At 33.2% G+C, this 23,355-nt stretch overlaps 1 protein-coding gene and 1 pseudogene across 1 annotated transcript; one reads left to right on the top strand and one right to left on the bottom strand.

The window, feature by feature from the left end:
• The window catches only part of LOC149572787 (uncharacterized), a 71,219-nt pseudogene extending 56,909 nt beyond the window's left edge, over nucleotides 1-14,310 (bottom strand).
• Nucleotides 14,311-16,472: 2,162 nt separating this feature from the next.
• Nucleotides 16,473-20,421, top strand: LOC149572788 (uncharacterized). The gene is made up of 5 exons (XM_089815882.1): nucleotides 16,473-16,985; nucleotides 17,071-17,296; nucleotides 17,395-17,457; nucleotides 19,315-19,769; nucleotides 19,846-20,421. Exons 1-5 carry the CDS (start codon nucleotides 16,473-16,475, stop codon nucleotides 20,419-20,421), a joined length of 1,833 nt encoding a protein of 610 aa, XP_089672008.1.
• Nucleotides 20,422-23,355: the final 2,934 nt, after the last annotated feature.

Here is a 23,355-nt window from a genome sequence, read left to right on the forward strand (position 1 = left end):
AGGAATTGACTATGGTTAAACATTTGCTCCTGTTGCAAGAATGGAAGGAGTAAGAATTCTACTTGCTTATGCTCCTTACAAAGGTTTCAAAGTTTATCAGATGTATTTCAAGTTTGAATTTCTGAATGGAATATTAGAAGAAGAGGTCTACATAGAACAACCAAAATGATTTGTGGATAAGAACAATAGGAAAATGGTATGTAGACTGCACAAAGCCCTGTATTGATTGAAACAAGCACCAAGAGCATGGTATAAGAGACTTCATACTTATCTTGTTAAGATTGGATTTGAAAGGATAGATGGTAACACCAATTTGTACATGAGGAATGATAAAGAAAAAGGTATACTATTATCTAAAATATTTTTTGATGACATAATATTTGGAGGAAAAGATTCTTTGTGTAAAGATTTTGCAAATAAGATGAAGCAAGAGTTTGAAATGTCAATGTTTGGTGAGATAAAATTCTTTATGGGATTACAAGTCTATCAAATGAAGTATGGTGTATATATCACTTAGTCAAAATATGTCAAGGAGATATTGAAGATATTTGGACTTGAGGATTCAAAACCAGTAAGTACACTTATGGTAACAACACTCAAGCTATCAAAGAATAATGAATCAACTGAGGTCAGTCAAACATTATACAGATCCATAATTGGCAAATTACAATATGTAGTACACAATAGACTTGATATTGCATTAGATGTGGGGATAGTTTCTAGATTATCTGCTAATCCTAGAGAGAATCAATTGATGGCTGTGAAAAGGATAATGAGATACTTGAAAGGAATAGAAGAGTATAGCTTATACTATAAGAAGAATGAAAAGTTTGAATTGAAAGCCTACATTGATGCTGATTGGGCTAGAAATATTGATGACAAAAAGAGCACTAGTGGAGAAGCATTCTTCTTAGGTAGAAGACTTGTTGCATGGAAAAGCAAGAAGCAGAGTTGTACTTCAAATTCTATTACTGAAGCAGAGTATGTTGCTACTACTATCAATTGCACAAACATTGTATGGATCAAACAACTACTAAAGGAAATGAAGGAAGAGATCACTAAACCAATGACACTTTATTGTGATTATACAAGTGCTATAAATATATCAAAGAATCCTATTATGCATACAAAGACAAAGCACATTGCAATAAAGTATCATTATGTAAGGGAATTGGTACAAGACAAAGAGGTGAAGATGGAATATATAAACACAAAGGAGAAAATTACTGATATCTTCACCAAAGCATTACCTAAGGATGCTTATGAGTATCTAAGAGGTAAATTAGGGATGATGCCCCTATCAAAGGCTATGTAAAAGAAAAAGGAAGTACCCTACATCAAACAAGCTGACATGCATTTCATACACATTGATGTAGTAGATCTTACTTTAGAAAACTGCCTAAAGTAATCATAAATTGAAATTTCAAATCAGTCACAAGCAAGGAGACAAAGGGAAAAAATTGAAGAGCTTGCAAAAGCTTATATCTGCACATGTCAAAGATGCCAAGTGTTGTGTATATGTCTTTGGCATTGTTGTCAAAGAGGGAGAATGTATAGTAAACTAATCAAGAGGGAGAAAGTACAATGCACAAGAGGAGTAATGAAGTGAGAGTACATCATTAAAAGATCAAAAGATCAAAAGACTAAAAGAAATAAGGAGGGAGATAGCATAAAACAAGAGAGGGAGATATTCAGATATTCTACTAATCTATGACAGAAGATAATGTTATATTTTGTAACCTAAGAGGGAGTTGTTGATAGAGGGAGAAGTTTTATTCACAAGCTTTCTTTTTGGTATTGCCTTACTATTTTAACCTAGTTATTTTGATAGAACAAGGTGTTCATTATTTGTTTGACTAGTTGATCTGTTTGGTTTGCCATCAATGCCAAAGAGGGACAACGTTGATATATGATTGAAAAGATCATTTGAGTAGAAAGAATGTTGAAAATAAGATTGTGTATTTTCAATCATTATTTTGTCACTAATTTCAAACCTGCTATATGTTGGTAAGACAATCGCTTATATGTTTCAAGCACTATCACTTGATTGATGAAGAGGATTTGATCAACAAGATGTAACAAAAGTACCTAGAGGAAAGGTTGAGTTACGATTATGTATTGAAGTGAAAGAATTAGTTAAGATAGCAATAACATAATGTATTGATAATCTACTTGGGGTTACAAAATGACTAGCTACACCAAGAAAGTTTAGAAGAATAAGGTTGAACAAAGTTCATCTACTAAGCTTGATTGAGTTGATGGAAGGTGCCAAGAAAAGTTAGTGCAAGCCAAGCAAAAATTTAGCTGGAGCCAAGTGAAATAAATTTCTAGTAAATGCCAAGTGAACTAGTGAATGTCGAGCAAGTTAGTAGGTGCCAAGAAAGATAGTAGAAGCCGAGTGATTTTCTATAGATGCTGAGCACTAGTAAAATCCAGTTGATGCTGAGTGATTTTATAATAGATGCCGAGTGACATAGTATGTGTCGAGCATTAGTAGATTGATAATGCCAAGCTACTGCATTATGAAAAGATCAAAGATTCACCAATTAAAAGATGACAAGTTTTTTTCTTGGAAATTGTAAATCAGTAGGAATATAAGATTGATGATTTGGAGGCACAAAATCTTATGTAAACCATTTTGAAGGTGAATTAAAATGGATTCTAAAGAATTTTCTAGAGAAGACAAGATATGGGGTAGATACATTGTATCCTACCTAATCCATCAAAAACTCTATTTTTTGAGATGGATAATGAGCAGGAAAAAGAGTTTTAATTCCTGATATCTAGGGATGTCTGGTCATGAAGCTAAGTTGGATGTTGGATGGAACTTAGAGAGTTTTGATGTGAAAATTTGACAAGGAGAAGGAAGAAGGGTTTGCTTCATCAAGTGACCCAAGAGGAGAAGTTTGCAATGGTGAACTAAGAAAGAAGGCTTAATGAGGATGAATGCTTGAAGGGTGAACAAGCTATCAGAGCTACAAAGATTAAAAGACAAGTAGAGTTGAGGACTGAATAGTGATCAGTAATTTCCAAGTAAGGTTGTAAGTTGTATTAGATCAAAGCTCTACTATTACTTTCTAACAATTGTATCAGATTAGGGTAAATCTTTTGGAGAAAGGTTGACTTAACAGTCATTGAAAAATCCTTTAACAGGGTGGTATTCCAAGTGAAAGGCCTAAAGTCCTCTAACAAGGCTCACTTTTAACAAGGTGATTGAAATCCCTTAACCGAGTCACATTTAATAGTGTGTGATGTAACCTTTAACAAGGTTGGCCTTTAACAAGGTTGGCCTTTAACAAGGAATCACTTCAGAAGAGTGAGAAAGGAGTAGCATGTTACTAGTTGTTTTTTCCAAATTGGGTTTCCACATTAAATAATTGTCTGAAGTGTGCTGATGGATGCGTTATGTTTTATGCTTTTGTACTTCTACATGTTAATGTTATAAGTAACATATTATTTTTGGTTAACACACAATGAATGCATGCATGGTTAAGAAAGTTTTATGGGTTCACTAAATTGTGAAAAGTTTTATTTGTACATTTGGACCTTGAATAACTAATTCACTCCCCCCCACCCCCACACCAATTATTCTAAAGATTTCCAACAGTAACCAGACAAAATACCTAATAAGTTGTTTTTGATGATTGATTTGTATCTCTTTACTGAGATAGAATCTTGATATGCAAAGTTAGAAAATGATAGTATACAACATGATGATTACATCAGCTAGTGTACAAGGTCTGAGGTCGTACATGTGAGAAGTTGTAAAGACTATGAGCTACCAATGTTGTGTAATTCTAAAATAATTATTTATCTTATAGAGGTACTATTATAATTAATTAGGAAAGCCTCAAGGATGACTCAAGGAATTATTTTGAGGATAAGGTAAAAAGATAGCATATTTTCCTTTTCATGAAGTATGAATTGAAGTGTGACATGCAAAGTATTTGGTAAATGTGAGTAAGAGATCGAAGGGGTTATTGGATGCAAAGTTGGTGATCTGGTATCAAGATCAAAAGAGGTTTCTTCTAGTCAGAGAAAAAATAAGGAGCTATACATTTCTATTATTCTACAAGGAAAAATACAAATATCAATTGGAAAGTGAGTTTAGTGGTCTTTCCCTTGAAGTTGTTTGGACAGTGGGTCCATCTTCCTTCTACAACTCATAACAAGGTTGACACAAGTCCTAACAGGGTTGGAATCTCTTAACAGGGATTCAAAGTTTCCTAATAGGGAATGATATGTAGTGCATGTATTTCATTGGATCCAAATAGAGTCCATCCTCTAACAAGGAACATTTATATTAGTACATCATTTTGTGGGTACCATCACCACCAGAGTTTTCCCTCTGATCAAGGGTTTCCCTAGTTAACATATCTAAAGTTATTGTGTATGGGTATCTTGGTATTGTTGTTGATTATATCATTCACACATTTAAGGATTAATAAGGTTGATAAATGTTTTAATAGTTGAATAACTAATTCACCCCCTCCTAACCCCTCTCAGTTATCTTAGTTGACTTTAATTTCTATGAATTGGTATCAAAGCATCAATTCCTTGAAGAAAAAGCTTGATAACATTGGGAGATCAATGGTAGGTGACTTTAGGAAAGAAAGTCCTAAATTTGATGGATTTAACTATGACAGATGGAAGAAGAAGATGAAACCTCATTTTCTATGTATGGGTCCAGGATATTGGCTGATGACAAAGACAAAAAAAAGATTGTGGAAGAAAGTAAACTTGACGAATGTAGTGAAGCTAAAAGAGATCTATTTATGTGTAATATGCTTGCTAGAGAAGCATTATTTTCACCTCTTCTTGAGAATGAATATAGTGCTTAGAAACATTTGATGAAATTTGGAAATCATTAGAATCTACTTTTCAAGGTGATAAGCATGCAAAAAGAGTCAAACTACTAGACTTGGATATGTTTTTTTCAAGATACTAAAATGATGGAAGATGAATCTATGAAAAGCTATGTTGATGTAATATATGATATTTTTGAAAGAATTAAGTCAAGTGAAGGATCTAAAGATGAAGATGAGATTATATTGAAGATCTTGAAGACATTGACACCACCATTTAGACAAATAGTGCAGATGATTGAGCAAGTGATACCTTGCACTGAGAAGTTTACCAGAGAGACTTTAATTGGAAGATTGGAAGCAATAGAAATAAGATTGAATCAATCTGGAGAATTTTACATAGTGGAAACATCCTCTAGCAAATTAAGTGTTCATCCTTCTATATCAAGAAGTGCAAGCACTAGTGGAGACTATGCTAGCAGTGGCTAATCCAAATCTAAGGAGGATATAAGAATTGAAGAAGGAATTTCTCTACTTGTAAGTAGAGACCCAGATGGTAAGAAAAATTTTTAATGTTGGACTTGTAATGAATTTGATCACAGTGCTTCTAAGTGTCTCAAAATAGAAAAAAAGTATAACAAGAATTTCAAGCCTAGAATACCTAGAGATTGTTTTTATGCAAATGAAGATGATGATTTTGAGGAAAGAGTTTAGAGTGAAAGTGATGATGAATTAGGATCTGTGGCTATAAAAGAAGAGAATTCTAAAAATAAAATTAGAGAAGAAAAATCCCTAGTTTCACAAGTTGAAAAGAAATCTACTTAGATTATAGACAATGGGTGTTCACATCATATGACTAGAGATATGAATAAGTTTGTTAAGTTTTGAAATTATGATGGAGGAATTGTTAGAGTTGGTAATAATGCATCTTCTTACACCATGGGAATAGGATCTATTAATCTTGATCAAATGACTAACATTGATATGTGCATTTTGTTGATGGGCTAAAGAATAGCTTGTTGAGTGTTGGAAAGTTGGTTGATAAAGGTTATCTATTACAATTCATAGAGAAGACATGTATTATAAAAGATAAGGCTGGTAAGTTGATTGGAATAGGTACAAGATCCATAGGTAATGTGTTTTAATTGAACCCTATAGAGATGACTTGTTTGGTTGTAAAAGTGTATAACAGTTTGCTATGGCATATAAGGTTCTGTTACATAAACTTTGACAATATTGTAAAGGTTATTCATACATTTTTGGTTAGAGATTTACCTAGAATCATGAAGCCTAGTAATGTTGTTTGCAAAGAATTCATTATGGCTAAGTAGAAGAAGGTTTCTTTTCCCAACAAGAAGTTCACTACCACAACAAAATTGGAGATTTTTCATAGATATTTGAGTGATCCTACTAGAACAAAAGGATTCTATAGTGAAAGGTACTTTATAATTTTTGTTGATGATTTCACTAGAATGATGTGGGTAGTATTTCTTGAAGAAAATTTGAAGGCATTTGAAAAGTTCAAGTTATTCAAAAATAGAGTTGAGAATAAGCCTAGTGTAAAGATTAAATGTTTAATATCAGATAGAGGTGGAGAGTTTACTTCTAGAGAGTTTAACATCTTTTATGAAGAAAATGGCATTAAAAGACAACTATCAACACCCAAAACTCCTAGTAAAAATAGGATTTTAGAAAGAAGGAATAGGTCTATAACTAAAGCAACAAGAACAATGGTGTTTGAGAATGATGTTTCCAAGACATTTTGGGGGGAAGCAATCAACACATTAGTATACACCATGAACAAAGTATGGATTAGAAAATGTACAAACAAGACTCCTTATGAATTATGGTTTGGACAAGCACCAGCAGTAAAGTATTTCAAAATGTTTGGAAGTAAGTGTTACATAAAGATAGATGATTATATTGGTAAGTTTGACACAAGAAGTGATGAATGTATGTTCCCTAGTTATTCATTGAAAATAAAAGCTTATGGATGTTTTAGTCATAGAACTAAGACAATTGTTGAGTGTGAAAATGTGAAAGTGGGTGAAAAGTTTGGAGTTAAACAAAAAATGTTGGATTATATTTTTGATGAAGAAGAAGATAATCCTAAATCTGTTAAAGAAAATATTGAAGTTTTCTTTGAGACTAACAATGATTTTCAAAATGATGTTCAAATTGTTGAACATAGACAAAAACCTAGAGAAGAGGTAAGAATTGAACTAGCAACTCCTAAACCAAATCTTAATTTGGTAAAGAACCACTCTTAGAATCAGATTATTGGAAGTAAAGATAAAGGAGTGATGATAAGAAAAAAATTACATAAGAAATTATGTTTGATTTCAAAAGTTGAACCAAAAAATTCAAATGAGGCAAGCAAGGATGATCATTGAATTCAAGCAATGAAGGAATAAATAGATCAGATTGTGAAGAATAAGACATGGGAATTGGTCCCTAGGCCTAAAGACAAGAATGTTATAGGAACTAAATGGGTATTCATAAATAAAATGAATGAGAAAGGTGAAGTTGTGAGGAATAAAGAAAGGTTAGTATGCAAAGGTTATTCACAATAGGAATGTATAGATTATGAAGAGACATTTTCCCCTATTGCTAGAATGGAAGCAGTGAGAATGTTCTTGGCTTATGCAATAAATAAGAAGTTTAAAGTGTATCAAATGGATGTTAAGTCGGCATTTTTGAGTGGAGAACTTGAAGAAAATGTTTACATTAAGAAACCTAAAGGATTTCCTTTGATAGAAGAAAAGGGCATGGTATGCATATTGAAGAAAGGATTGTATGCTCTAAAGAAAGCACCTAGAACCTGGAATGTAAGATTAGACAAATATTTGGCAAAATTGGGATTTACTAAAGTTATGACAAACAATAACTTATATTTGAAATAAATTGAGAATGGATTATTGATCATTATAATATTTTTTTATGACATAATATTTGGAGGTAATGATGAAGCAAGTGATAAGTTTGCTGATGAGATGAAGAATGAATTTGAAATGAGTATGATTGGTGAGATGAATTTTTCTTGGGTTTATAGATTGTGCAAAATAATGATGGTATTTTCATATCACAAGCTAAGTATCTAAGATACTTGTTGAAAATATTTGGCTTAGAAAATTGTAAGCATGTCGGTACACCTATGATAATTGGTCACAAGTTATCTAAAAAAGATGAGACACCTGGAGTTGAGTAGAAGAAGTATAGAGTTATGATTGGAGGTTTGCAATATCTAACTCACACTAAACTAGATATATAAAATCTAGTTGGGATAGTAGTAAGATTTCAAGCTGATCCTAAGGAATCACATTATGTAGTAATAAAGAGGATATTTAAATATCTAAAGGGTACACCTAATTTTGGATTACAATATGTTAGATTAAGTGATTTCACTTTGTGTGCATATACTAATGCAGATTGGATAGGTAGTATGGATGATAGAAAGAGCACTAGTGGTGGAGCATTTTTACTTGGAGGAAGATTGTTTTCTTGGCTAATAAAGAAACATGATTGTATTTCATAGAGTAAAACACAAGGAAAGTATGTAATAGCAAGAAACAATTGTAATTAGATCATGTGGATCAAGCAAACGAAGAATATTGAGATATAATTTTTAGACCCTATTAGCATACATGGTGATAACCGAAGTACAATGATTATGTCTAAGAATATTGTGTTGCATTCTAAGACTAAGCATATCTCAATTAAAATGTTATGAGAGAGAAAGTTATAGAGATAGAGATCCGATTGGAGTATGTAAGTACAAATGAGTAGATTGCAGATATCTTTACGAAGCCTTTGCCTAAAGGTACATTTGAGTACTTGTAAGGGTAGACACCTAAATCAGATTACATCATTTAAGTAGTCTTATTTAGTAATATCCTAAGATATCATTAATTAATTATTAAATATTTAAATAATTCATTGCCATCCCATAGTTAATTAATTCAATTAATCAACTATAGCCCAATTGATAAAATCAAATGACAAATCCAAAGTCTAAATATCAATTAAATCCCTATCTCCTATTAAATTAAATAAATACATAAATATATTTAATTTAATCCTAAAATATACTTTGATTTAATAAATAATTTAAAATAAATTCTCAAACCCTAACTATCCCTAAACCCCTACCATTAGCTGAATCCAAACCATTCACCCATGCTAATCTTGCTTAGCCAGCTAATTAACCTACCTCATAAATGCTAGCCCACTTGCATCCCTCTAATATGCCACTTGCACCATAATTCCCCCCTAAGCGAAGCCTAATCTCTTCCTTAAGCATGTGCACAACTTTAACCAAGGGTTAAGAAAGTCTTAGACTAAACCAAAGTCAAACTTCTATCCTATCCCTCTTACATTCCTATCCAAGAGCCTTAAAGGCTCTTACATGACTTGAAGGCTCTTTAAAGCCTTTTACATTCTCCTTCCACACTCCTCCCTCATAACTCCCTTTGACCACCTATCTTGACCCTCTTCCCTTATGTAATCCTCCCATGACACTTGTCGTAAGGCTATGGATTTGAAGAAGCATAATCCATGTGCTCTCATTTCCTTGCATCCTAGCCCTCCCACATCCTTTCTTCATCCTTACATCCTCACCCTCCATACTCACACCCTTGGCCTATAAATGAAACCCTCTCCCTTCACAATTAAGGATCAACTTTCATGCAAGCTCATAATGCCCCTTCAAAGAATAGATCATTGAATCACACCCTTACCATGTAGGAATCCTCGCTCATTTCCTACACCACAATTTACCCTTTGAAGGATCTTATCCATTGAATACTTGAAGTACGTTTGAGCATACATCCCTATCATTGGACACATCTACACAATCAAGGAGGCTTATTGAGTGCTCTCCCTTCAGTTTGCATTCCCCTTTTTACACTTCCTTTCATCTAATCTATATGTGAGTTTAGTCATTTGTTTTATGAATGTTATAATGTTTTGTTTAATGTTCTTTGCATACTAACTTTCATAGGTCTACATTTTGGCACACCTAGTGGGAGCCCACAAATGGGTCATTCTTGTATCCAATTTATCCTTTTTTTGGCTTGCAAGTTAACAATCCAATGTTTGATGGTTTTTAGTGCTTTGTGAGAATTTTGTTGTAATTGCAGGCTTGGAAATGTACCTCAATGACTGATACCCATGTTCAAAATTTCAAAAACCAATTCAAAACCCTTCAAAACACTCAAACATATTTCCTTTTTTTCCATTTCAACAAATATACCACTTTTTGTGATGCATCTGTGGCTCTTTTATCACATTTATAGTTTCCTATAGCACCTAGTAAACAATTTCATAGCACATATACTGGCTTAAATAACACATTTATTTATTAGAATAACACATTTACCTGATAAAATAATGCATTTTTTTCTTTAAGTAGTGCATTTACAAGTTTTAATAATGCATTTGATCATTTTGATAGTGCATATACTTAATACTGTAACACATCTGATAGTTATTATAACACATCTGATTAGTCTATCAAGTATTAGTTTCTATTTGCACCAGAGGCCAAATCATTGTTTTAGCACATCTACCTAGTGTTTTAGCACATTTTACTATTTCTATAGCACATTTGACAATTTTTGTAGTGCATTTCACAATTTTTGCAGCACATTTGACTATTTCTACAACGCATTTGACTATTTTTGTAGTGCATTTTCCTAGTCTTTTAGTGCATTTGACTATTTCTACAGTGCATTTGACCATTTTTGTAGCACATATGATGTTTTCTATAGTGAATTAACAAAAATACAAAACCTTATAGATCTAACTATGCATTTTGTCTTTGTGTAGGTGAAGCAGCTTAGGAAACTAATATTTTACTAACATTAAGCTTGTAGGTTTTGGTTAGGTTTGTTTTAAAAGTTGTGTTAAAAGAATTCAATTGCATATTTTTTCATTGGTGTAATCACACTTCAATTTGGGCCTAAAATTTTCTATTATCAATCAATCTTGAATGCAAAAGATAGAACTTAATCAAAATTCAATCTTGAATGCCTTAAAGAAATCAACAAGCACTTCGTTGGAATGAATGGATGCAAATCAAACAATTCTTGAATGCCTAAAAGGATAAAAGAACCACACATCTCGTTTGGGCTTAAAAATAATATTTCAAACACTTTGATTTAGGGATTTAAAAAAATTCATAAAATCTTGAATGCCTTAAAGTAAAAAGCTCTTATTCCCATCCTTTTCAATGCTTTCACACATGATTTATTTTTGTTAACTCGAGTTATTTTGTTGAACACTACTATCAAGTTGGAAAGAACATTTTATGTTAAAAATGAGTGTCTTCAAATCATAGATAGGAAAAAACTAAATGCTTCAAAATTAGAATGAACCAAGTGCTTCGTGTGTCTTGAGATTGTGCCTTTTAGCTCATCTTTTCCTTCTCTATTTTATGCAAACTAAGACCATTTAAATACATGATGCATACATACCAAAAGTTGTTAGCAATATCATTCACAACAACATAGGAGTGCTTCTAGCAACTTCATCCACCTCTGGGAAGCATGTCCCCTTTGGTGAGAAGCTCAAACCGATAAAAAATCTGGCCGATATATAAATGAGGGGAAGATTAAAATTTCTCATTTCATCAAGCAAGTTTGGGCGGTGTGTTTCTGGGGGTACCCCAAGGTGGGAAAAATTTCCCATGATTTCAGCATGTCTGAAATAGATCCTTAAGTGGATCACATATGTAATAATTGATTCTCTAACTCCATAGACCTAATTATGAGCCAATTTAGTAGCTACTCTTTTATCCTTGGTCTATTACTTATGGTGCAAGAGAATATAAGACTTCTCTGAAGTTAATTGATCTATGTGCTTTCCCTGGTAGAGGTATAAGGCTACTTGGGTTTCATCTCCAAGAGTTGTTGTCTTGGCAGAATGGGGGCTTCTATTTTTCATATCTTGAAGGATCTCCAACACATAATTTTTTCGATCGACTCTTGTATCAAATCACCTCTTTGATTAGAGGGAAATATCACACTAGATCTAGAAAACATCAAGATGAGCTCCTCCCACTAGGCCTAATGAGTAATACATTTAAACCAAAGTGACCTTAGGGATAAAAAGTGTGTTTGAATTATCTTATTTGTGCAAAAGACCTCTGAAAAAAATTTATTTAACATACACATTCTTATGGTTACTATCAAATCCTTTTGCTAAAGAGATCATTTGTTTATCTCTCTCAAATTTGATTTGTCCTTTGAGAGACTGTTTTCTCACAATGTCATATCTAAAAGAGTCTTACCCTTGTTATTTCAAAATAGTTATTACCAAGTCTATTTGCAACAACTTTAGGGTAGTTAGTTTTACTTAACCTATTTCAAAGACAATGTTGTTACACCATCCTTTGGTAAAAATATCTTTATGTACACTCAAGAACATCAATCTTCAAACTAGATTTATCCTTACTATCTCAAAAATATTGTTAGAAATTCCATTCACAACAATCTTAGGCCTATTTTATCCCACTTTACTCCTTATAGCTAACTCAAGCCACTTTTTCCTTTTGATAAAATACCATTTCTTAGACCTATTGGTTACCCAAAAAAAAAAACTATGTTGTCCAACCTAAAGTAAAAGGTATACTTAGCATAGTCACTACCTCAACCCACGATTGTGATAAACCTAGTAGAGATATCTCATGTCAGATCCACCAAAACCTAGGTTCAAAAAGGTTAATCTTCCACAAACAATAGTTTCTAGAGAGATAGAAGTAGAACACAGAACGTATACACCTAGCCCAAGTCTCACCAAGTTAGATAAAATTAAGAAGGAAGGTGTTGATGTTACTCTACAAACTAAGTGGGATCAAAAAATTTAGAACTTAACCCTAAAATGTGGAGTTAAAAAAAGCCTTATCGAGTACACTAGCTACACCCACTTTGACTAGGATCTCCTTCTTCCACACATACTTTTAAACTTACCACATCATAGTTTAGGTGTTCATCATATATTTAGGTATTCATATAGGTCTCTATCCTACTTAGGCATTTTAGATCCATCATCTTTTGATCATGTTTTAGAAAACCAAAATCACACATCATAGATCAAAGTCCTACATCACCCCCATCAAACTTAAGGGCCCGTTTGGCACCCGGAATTCGAGTGGAATAGGCATTGGCAAATTCTGAAAAATATCAATTCCTCATTTGGGTGTGTCTAATGGGAATTCGGAATAAGGATATATATGCCACTTTTGTCCAAAAAATGGGCATTTGCCATTCCACCCAAATAGGTGGAATAGCAAATGTCCATTCCTATTCCATATTTACTTTGCTTAAAAACATAATATTTCGGGTCCGTAAAAAGTATGGCGCTCAATTTTTGGCTATCTGGCGCTCATTTTATTTGGGCATTTTTTATCACATGAAGGGGTTTCTCTGCATTTTTTCCATTGTCGAACAACGAAGATTGGTGATTGCAGGTTTGCAGTGGAGCTTATTTAACAAGGTAAGAACTACATCCTTTTTCTTGTGCGATGTTGTTTTGTTTCTGCACAACACAATTTTTTTTTCCGATCTTAGATTTTTGTGTTCATAACCCAGGAAGGGCTTTTCTTAATCTATCCATGTTTTTAAATTAGCTGCATTTGTTAAGCATTGTTTGCAGCATGCTCTATTTTTTGTTTGCCACAGCTTCAACTGCTTGCTCTAATAGTACTGGGACTGAGAAAACACTAGGTCATCGAGGTGGGTAGATAGCTTGGTGGTAGAGCATTGGTTCAAAGTCCTCAACAAAGGTTAAATCTCCATAGACCTAGTGAATGCTGTCATTTGCGTCCAATGAACGACTTAGGCATTCCTCCTCTATTGCTATATTGCTACGCTTATCAAGACAAATAACCAGGGTTTCAAACTGGTCCTTTGTATAAAGCAAGGTCATCATACCATCTCCTCCATCCTCCTCTCTGTTTCTAAAATAATCCACTTCACCCACATATTCAGTGATTATGGTCATGAAGTTATCAGCCTCCACTGTAAATCTAGCATAAAGAAGTCAAGAAAATATAGAAATGTTCTCTAAAATGTTCTCTAAAATGCTACCTAGCTTGATTATAAAGATACATGTGGTGGGAAAATGTGGTGTTTCAATAATAGCTCCTACTTCTTTTCCATATGGGAAACTAGGTACGGTCCTGTAAGTTAGACTAGTAAGAAATCATGAACATGAGAGACAGCAAAAGAAAACCCACTCCCCATGGGGATCCCCCTGCTTTATGTATGCTGTGGTGCTCTACATGGGGCATTAATGAAGAAAATGGGTCATGTTTTTCCTTTGCAGATAACCAATGAACCATTAGCAGTGTTACAACAAGAGACACCATTACTACAAGACTAAGCTGATCCATAACACTTTCATAAGCTGCTTCATAAGTCATGTACCATGAAAACATCACAAATAAAACTACTATGCCTACCAAGAATAATACATGATGAGCAGGGGCTGAAGATGAAGAATCCATTTTTCACTTCTAATCTTTGCAAAGATCCAATTTTGAATATTTCAGAGCTCCAAATGAACTGTACTGTGCATTGAGCAAAGACAAGACTTGAGTAATATTGAGTGGGGATATGAATTTATTGTGATGAATTGTTAATCTCTCTTTTTTGTTAAGAAGAATGGTTTTTTGTATTTGATTTACTTATAGTTATCTTCAAGATTGTAGCTCCTTTGGAGCCTTTTTTGAATTCCCTCTTTCTATTATCTCTATTATTTTAGTATCTTCGAATCCCATTTACTTATCTTGGAGCAATGTCGTTGTTGTAGCCCTGAATAAGAGACTGATGTATAGGAATTCAATGCCTCAACTTAATACCAAATCTCTGCCATAATGGAAAGTGCTTAAACTTACTGGTAGTTTCACTGCCCCAAAATGACACTGAATGGTAAAATCATACCCACTATAGATAAATTTGCTGCTAAATCACATCCCTAGAATTCCCAAAACTACACAAAATACCCACAATTCACAAGAGAGCATCAGAAAACATGTTTCAGATTAGAATGTAATTGTGTACTGTTGTATCTCATTAGATTGCTTCATATTTCATATAGCTTTCAGAAGCCTTGTACAAATTGTAGGATTAAACATTAGGTGAGACTAAAATTGGTTTGCAAACTGTGCCCTTGATAAAGGGAAAATGAAGTCATTAACAAAATAAAAATTTATTTTTATTTCTATGAATAAGGGTCTTACATAATACTTACAAGTCTTATTTGCAATACATTCAAACAGAAGAAGGGTGGAAATGCATCCTTAAACAAAGGGATCAAAACAAGATCAACAAAAACAAGTAGTTAAACCATTAGAAAGCAGAAGCTATAAATCCAGTAGTTTGCTGGACAATTAATTTTATTGGTTATAATAAAAGCGTTCTCATTTATACTAGTTTATAATAATGGATTAGAATACCTATTTTTTATTCTGTTATTATAATGCCAATATTTAAGCACTCCAAGCAGTATGCCCAAACACAAGCTTGGAGTCACTATTTTTTTCAAAACTATATAAAACTTTCTTGAGTATGTATACCGTATCGTTCCTCATGTGTAGATAAATTGGTCCCTTGCAAATACTGCTTGGCTCGGTGGTCAATGAATAACTACTTAAAACCAGCATAGAAAGGAATTTAAATGAGGAATAGTGATGGACTTAGGAAACTCGAATAAGCTTTAGGTGGTTTGTAGTACATTGAAGTTGAATTTTTAGTAGGTAAAAGGTTTTATGTGGCAATTCTATACCATAAGATTTGTATAGGACTTGCTTCAATTCTAGCTATAAAGAAGCAAATCATAATTACCAAATTCAACATATCCAAGGCATGGCTATCCACAAAATTCTAGATAAAGCTCCAGGCAGCAATATATTCAATTTGTAAGGCATAAGCAGTAAAATTTGAGGATGAGGAACACTGTCACTTTCAGATCTTTGTCTACATTATAGTGTTTCTGTAATATTTCTCATTCTGTAATAAAATTCTAAAAAGCAAGGTACTTGCATTTTGATTAAGGACTGACTAAGCTCTAATAAACTAAAATTAAATTAAAATTTAATATCATCAAAAGTCAAGGGCCATTATGAAGAGTTGTGTCTATGAGGATAATAAGGAATTACTTATGCTTCTAAAAAATTCTGCCAATATGCACATTGAGTTCTCACAAAATTGCTAAGCTATGCAGAACATGGAATTTGCTTGGCCTTGCTACAAAAGGTGTGAACTAAGTTGATTATTGTATTTGCTTCTTGCTAGATGGTTTACTTGTGTAGTTTAAAAATTGAAGTTACTATCTACTTTTTATAGCTTAATAGCTTACTTCTTATAGGCAGAAACATGTTAATATTGTCTGCAATTGCTTTAAATTTCAATGGATTATTTGTCAACCTAGGCATCATTGATGCTGAAGTTTTTTAAATAGTTTATTTCATGCAAAAAATAGATAAAACAAACACACATGCTCAGAATTCAGGACTCAATTAATTACCTATACTAGCAACATTTTTTATGGGCTCAATGTATGATGTCATTGTTAGATAGGAAAATGTCAAACCTAGATAATGTCCACCTTTTAAACTTGTCTGAGAATGTCAAACAATAACTCCAATTTGTGGTTACAGGTCGTTCAATGGATCCTGCTAATGATATAGAAGTTCAGGGAAGCATTGTTAGGAAGATCACCCTCTTGCGTGTACTTGTTGTTCTACTTGCCACCCAAGCAGTATTCATAGTAGCGTCTTCTGAAGAGGCTAGAATACATAGGCGTAAGAGAAGAAGAGCTTCTTGTCCTTTCTATAAACGTATTATATATTCTAATGACACAAATTTCCATGACCAAATATGCATGAGTAGAGGAGCTTTCTTCAAACTCACCAATATTCTAAGGGAGAAAGGGAGCGTTAAAGATACGATAAAATTGAAATTGGAAGAACAATTAGTCATGTTCCTTCATACCCTCGACCACAATCTAAGGAATCGTAAGATTGGCCATAACTTTGGTCACTCAGGAGAGACAGTGAGTCGCCACTTCCACAAGGTCTTGAAGGCTATCATATCACTCCATAGCAATTACTTTTTGCCCCCTTCTCCAACTACTCCTTTAGAAATAGTTGGGAAGGATCATTTTGATCCATACTTTAAGGTAAATCTCCTAAATTGAAATCAATTTTGCTGCTTGACTCTTTAGCATATTGTTACATATTTGACAATATTGATTCCTATGCTAGGATTGTATTGGAGCTATTGATGGAACCCATATACCAGTTACCATTGATGTGGACAACCAAGAAAAATATCATGATAGAAAGGGCAACCTATCACAAAATGTAATGGGTGTATGTTCATTTGACTACAAGTTTCAATATGTCCTTGCTGGTTGGGAAGGGTCAGCTGCAGATAGTCGTGTTCTTGCTTCAGCTCTATCAAGAGCAGATCCACTACTAGTTCCCCCTGGTATATTAAAATCTATTTTTAATGATTATATATTCACTATTGTAAATTGTAGTTTGTATGCTATTTCCAATCTATTAACTTCTTTTTCCTTTATATAGGAAAATTCTATTTAGTTGATGCTGGATATCCAAATGTTCCTGGATTTCTTGCCCCTTATCGATGTACGCGGTACCATCTAAAAGAGTTTTCTAGAGCAAATCCAATCAGTAATGCACATGAGTTATTTAACCATCGACACTCCTCACTTAGGAATGTGATTGAGTGCACATTTGGTATTTTGAAGCAACGTTTTCCTATCCTAAGGCATGCGACATCCTATAGTATCATGACTCAAACAAACATTGTGTTAGCATGTTGCATACTACACAATTACATTACTATAGAGGACGGTGTTCCACCCGATGTGGGTATTGAAGAGGACAATGATTGTGATGGGATAAATGTGCCAAATCTTGAGACTTATGGGATGACTCAGCGTGATAGAGATGATTGGGGAAAATTTTGAGATGAAATAGCACGAAGGATGTGGGAGGACTATAGATCTCACCATTAGTTGATATTTTTACTTGCATAGACACTTCAAATTTGAATTGCTAGAATACTCTTAATATGACTTAAATTTGACTCAAATATGATGCTACATTGTATTGTATTGTATTTATCAAATATATTCATGTCATCGCTTGCATCAAGCTCTAAATGGAATATTAATGTTAATTTCATTCAACTATGTAAGTCTTGTTTCAGTCTACTATTATCTATTTGTTTATATTTGATGTCTTTGAATTCTTATTATTATCTCTCTATATAGATATCAGATGTGTAAGTCTAATAATTAAAATTGTGCAAGTCTTTTGATTTTTTAGGGTGAACTTATTGTGACTGGTTTATTATTCTCCTAAATTGACTACAGTGCTTAGATAAGTGTATAGGTCATTGGTTAGAGGTGATTGATTATAACTATTATACTTATATCCCAGCAACTCATCCACTACAACAACCAAACTGTAGTATCCAAATGGAGCTTGTACTTTCTCTCTATTGTGTTTAGCAGACCCAACATGGCCACTACAAATCTGCCAATAAACCATTGATTTATGGTCTCATACCCAATGCTAATGATGTTCAAAACCATGGAAGATGCATGTTCTATAAAAAGCATTAGTAAATTGTACAGAAAATGTTTAAACTTGAAGTTTTTTTTTCAATATATTAATTTTTTCTTTGCAGTAATATTGTGATATTCAGAAATATTGTGATATTCAATTTGTCACTATTATCTAGTTTACCATATCTATCTTGTTATAGTAGATTGTTGTTTGTATTATTAGATTGCTGTTCGTATTTACACATATACCAAATTTAGATTGTTGTTTGTATTATGGGATTGCTAAATTCAAATTGATGTTTGTATTTTCACATATATTGCTATTTCTGTTTACTCATATATTGTTGTCTGTATTATCACATATATTGTTGTTTGTGTTTACTCATATTTTGCTATTTGTATTTTCACATATATTGCTGCTTGTGTTTAGTTGTATATTGTTGTTTGTGTTTACTCATATATTGTCGTTTGTATTTTCACAGATATTGTTGTTTGTGTTTACTCATATATTGTTGTTTGTATTTTCACATATATTGTTGTTTGTGTTTACTCATATATTGTTGTTTGTATTTTCACATATATTGTTGTTTGTGTTTACTCATATATTTCAAAGTTCAACCAAAAACAATTGGCTAACAGCGAAAAGAAAACTACTTGTGCTACTACAAATATTTACATATAGTTACATTAGAACTCTACCATCAATATTCAAGAAGTAAACTCCAGCCGCTATTAAATGTTTGTGCTTGTTTGACACTATTAAATGCGTTGTTTGCCAAGGCCAGCACCATGTTTTTGGCATGTAGCATCAACCACCCCATATGATCGTGTCTTTAACAAGTTTTCTTTTGCTAGCAATATTTAGTGTACAGTTTTACTAACTGCTCATTATTTATTGTAACTTTTTCAGCAATATATCAATTGCTTATACCAGACATAAAAATGTCATTCACAAATCCAATGACAAACATACATGAGGAGGTTTGTATGCACCCTACTGCTACACCTGTTTGTGCACCTATTGCTGCACCCGTATCTACCCCTATTGTTGGTTCTTCTAAAATTCCAAAAGTGATATGGACTAGGGAGATGGAAAGAAAACTCTTGGATTTGCTCCTAGAGCAAGTTCAACTAGGAAGAAAAGGTGAAGGTGGTTTTCGCAAAGAAGCATGGACTGCCATAGAGAAGAAATTTAATGAAGAGTTGAAGTTAAACCTTGGAAAAGAAAACTTCAAAAATAAGTTAAAAACATGGAAAGCGGGGTATAGAGTAATGAAAGAATTGCGAAATACAAGCAGGTTTGCTTGGTATGAGACAACGCAATGCATGGATGCTGAGGAAAGTGTATGGGATGAGTTGTTGAAGGTAACATATTCTTCAAGGTATTTTTGAATTCTAATGTTAGAAAAATATCTAATAATTTAAATATGCCAATGTGTAGAGAAAGGAGTTCAAGACTGCAAAAGTGTATAAGAGGCAGCCATTCAGCTATTTTAACGATCTAGCAACCATAGTGGGGAATGACATGGCGGAAGGAAATGCAACAGTAACAGAACAAGATACTAAAGATGGTAATCTTTTTGCTGAGGCCACTGATCTAGATGATGATGAGGGTTTCAATACCCCTGTGCATGTTGCTATTGATTTAGATGAAGATTTCCTTCAGTCAAATCAATCCACTACATCCACTAGAAACAATCCTTCCATACCATCGACGAGGAGGCAAAAGAGGAAGAAGGCAAGCATGGCTGCTTCTTTGGATGTGATATCTGAAAGCATCCATATGATACATGAGGGAATAAGTAAGCCTCACACTATCCGGGTTGATAAAGAGGATACTAAGAAAGATGTTGCAAATGTGTTAGCTGCCTTAAAAGCCATCCCCGGACTTGGGTGCGACACTATGAATGTGGCATGTGACACTTTTATGAATGAACCTACGAGAGCTATTTGGTTCTTAGAGATGGATGTAGAGGCAAGGGAGGATTATGTTCGATATAAGTTTGGAGGAATATAAATGTGTTGGATTATGCTAGAGAGTCATGTTAAACCTTGTTAGATTGAAGTTCTTAATGAGTCTATAATGTTTTGCTAGAAACCAACATTTATGGTAGCTGTCACTTATTATTATTATCTATTTCAATTTTTACAGTGTCAAACATTTTTATTGAAATGATGTTCTAGATATGATATATTGTAATTTATTTTTGATATTACAGCCTTCTTGATATTGTTACTGCTGTGTCAAACTCTTTAAAAAGATATTTATTCAATTATGATTATTCCAAACATTGTTCAATGCATGGTCGATCCATATGAGTGTGAAATCTACAGCCAAGGTTGGTTACAGATTCTTACTGTTGCTTGAACTCATCATTTCTGAAGGAGCACCTATAGTATTTCTTTTGGTATTGGCATCTTTTTAATAAATTTGTTGTTTACTGAGTATGCTAATAGTCACTTATTATTAATAACTGTAACTTATTATTATTAAATATTTCCAAATTCTTTATCACATGCTATTGTGTGTTGTATTGCACAGTCTTCTTCCCATTGTTCTTGGCCACCATTCATCTTCATTTGACATTCCTGACTATTTACTCTACCACTGATTTTTCTCCTCCTATTAATATATTGTAATTGCTGCACATCAAACTCTTTATGCATGATATGTAATTGTTGTGTCAAACTATTTAATATTGGTATTGTTTCTGGTAGTGTGTTGATTTATTAATTGGGTGAAGTGGATTTTTATCCCAAATAAATATAAAAATGGGGCTGAACTGAAGTTTTGTTTGGTTAAGTTCAGTTTTGTTGGATAAATGCATTGATTTATCTATTTATAGCTTGTTAAGAAACACCCATAATCAATACTATTTTTGATCTTTGTGTTGATCAGTTAGTTTAATGAATGTCTAATTGAATGGGTTTTTTGTGTTTGGTATGTTCATTATTTATATAGCATTGATGGACCTAAATTTGCCAATGTGTGAGTGTCGCACTGGCCCTGTAGCAATGAAGACTTCGCACACAATGAATAATTTGGAACGTAAATTCTTGTGCTGTCCAAATAGTCAAAAGGTTGTTACTATTTTTTTGATGTATGTTTATATTTTATGGAGGAAATAAATTGTGTCAACCACTAATTTAGGTTTGGTATTGTAGGGTGGTGGTGGCTGCAACTTCTTCCAGTGGGTCGATGATGTCCCAGCAACATCCATAGCCAAATCTACAACACATGAAAGTAATGATTGCAAGTTGTGCAAGATTAGAGAGAGTGAAAACATGTTTTTGCGACGCATGTTATGCATTATAATTGTTTCACTCGCACTAATCTACTGGGAAGAAGTACGTAAAAGTTAGACAAACTATTGTGGAATGCATGATTTTGTTTTGAACTTATTTTTGATCGAGGAAACTACATTATTTTTGTGGGCTCATAATTATGTATATTACTAGTTTCATGACTAAACGATGAAGAAATTGTACTAGTATCATGATTATTTTATTGTGTCTAACTATTCGTGAATCTTTAACTAAAATCCATAAAATGTAAAATAAAATAATTTAAAAAATTAACCGACTAAATAAAATGAAAAAGGGAATAAATATTATATTAAAACAAATGATTACAAGTTGTGCAAGATTAGAGCGAGTCAAAACATGTTTTTGCGACACATGTTGTGCATTATAATTGTTTCACTCGCACTAATCTACTTGGGAAGAAGTGTGTTAAAGTTAAACAAACTTTTGTAGAATGTATGATCTATACTATTTTGTTGTTTTGAACTTATTTTTTATTGAGGAAACTAATTGTGGGCTCATAATTATGTAAATTACTAGTTTCATGACTAAACAATGAAGAAATTGTACTAGTTTCATGATTATTTTATTGTGTCTAACTATTCATGATTCTTTAACTAAGCTCCATAAAATGTAAAATAAAATAATTTACATTTTATAAAATAATTAAAAAAATTAACCAACTCAATAAAATGAAAAAAGGAATAAATATTATATTAAAACAAAAAAATAACTTTATAAATAATCCTATTCCAATTCCAGGTTTGCACAACCAAACAGAGGATAGACATATTCCCTATCGAATTCCAGGTGAACCAAACAGACCAAGAATAGCAAATTCGGAATAACAAATGCATGAATAGTGAATTCGGAATAACAGATGCCTATTCCCAATTCCTATGTCCGCTGCCAAACAGGCCCTAAAAGAACTTGATGTCCCATTGTTGAGAATTGTATACCCTATATCCTACATCCATCACACTATCTCAGTTACCCCTTAACTAAGCATTGTTTGGGTTAATCTATCTTCATCACATGTGTCCCTCATCACCTTGAACAAAAGGTTGGGCTCCACAATTGACCATCATTTGTCTTCCCAAAGGTCATTAGCCTATCTTAGAGTTGACATCATCATCCTATCTCAAACTTATTCATAGGGAAAAACATCCTCTCTATAACTTTGGCATCACATCAATCATCTTTAGATATCATATCATTAGACATAGGATCCTCCTTGCACATCTATCATACATCTTTGAGCATCCTAGGGTATACTTGCATCATAGTTGTTCCATCCTTTAGAACCTTTTAATAAAAACCTCTATCCATTTATCCTTACACATTGCACTCCTCCCTTAGTAAAACTATCATTTCATGCCACCTACCACACATCTAAATAAGAACAAATATAAGAAGAAGGACATGGGTCCTAGTCTTAGCAGTAGTGCAACTAGTGCACAACCATACCCCACAGTCTCCACAACACCACATGCTCCATCACCACAAATTTTGGAAGAATCAAGTTCTACACTAGACATAGACACCTTCATGAATCAACCTAGTCACACAACCATTGTTAATGCCATTATAGATCAAAACAGAGAGACCATCATGGAAAATTTCTTAAGGGATAATGTTGGTGCCTTTG

The sequence above is a fragment of the Cupressus sempervirens genome, chromosome 2, assembly GCF_028749045.1.
Source record: "Cupressus sempervirens isolate cs-2001-9-10 chromosome 2, ASM2874904v1, whole genome shotgun sequence".
Classification (NCBI taxonomy): domain Eukaryota; kingdom Viridiplantae; phylum Streptophyta; class Pinopsida; order Cupressales; family Cupressaceae; genus Cupressus; species Cupressus sempervirens.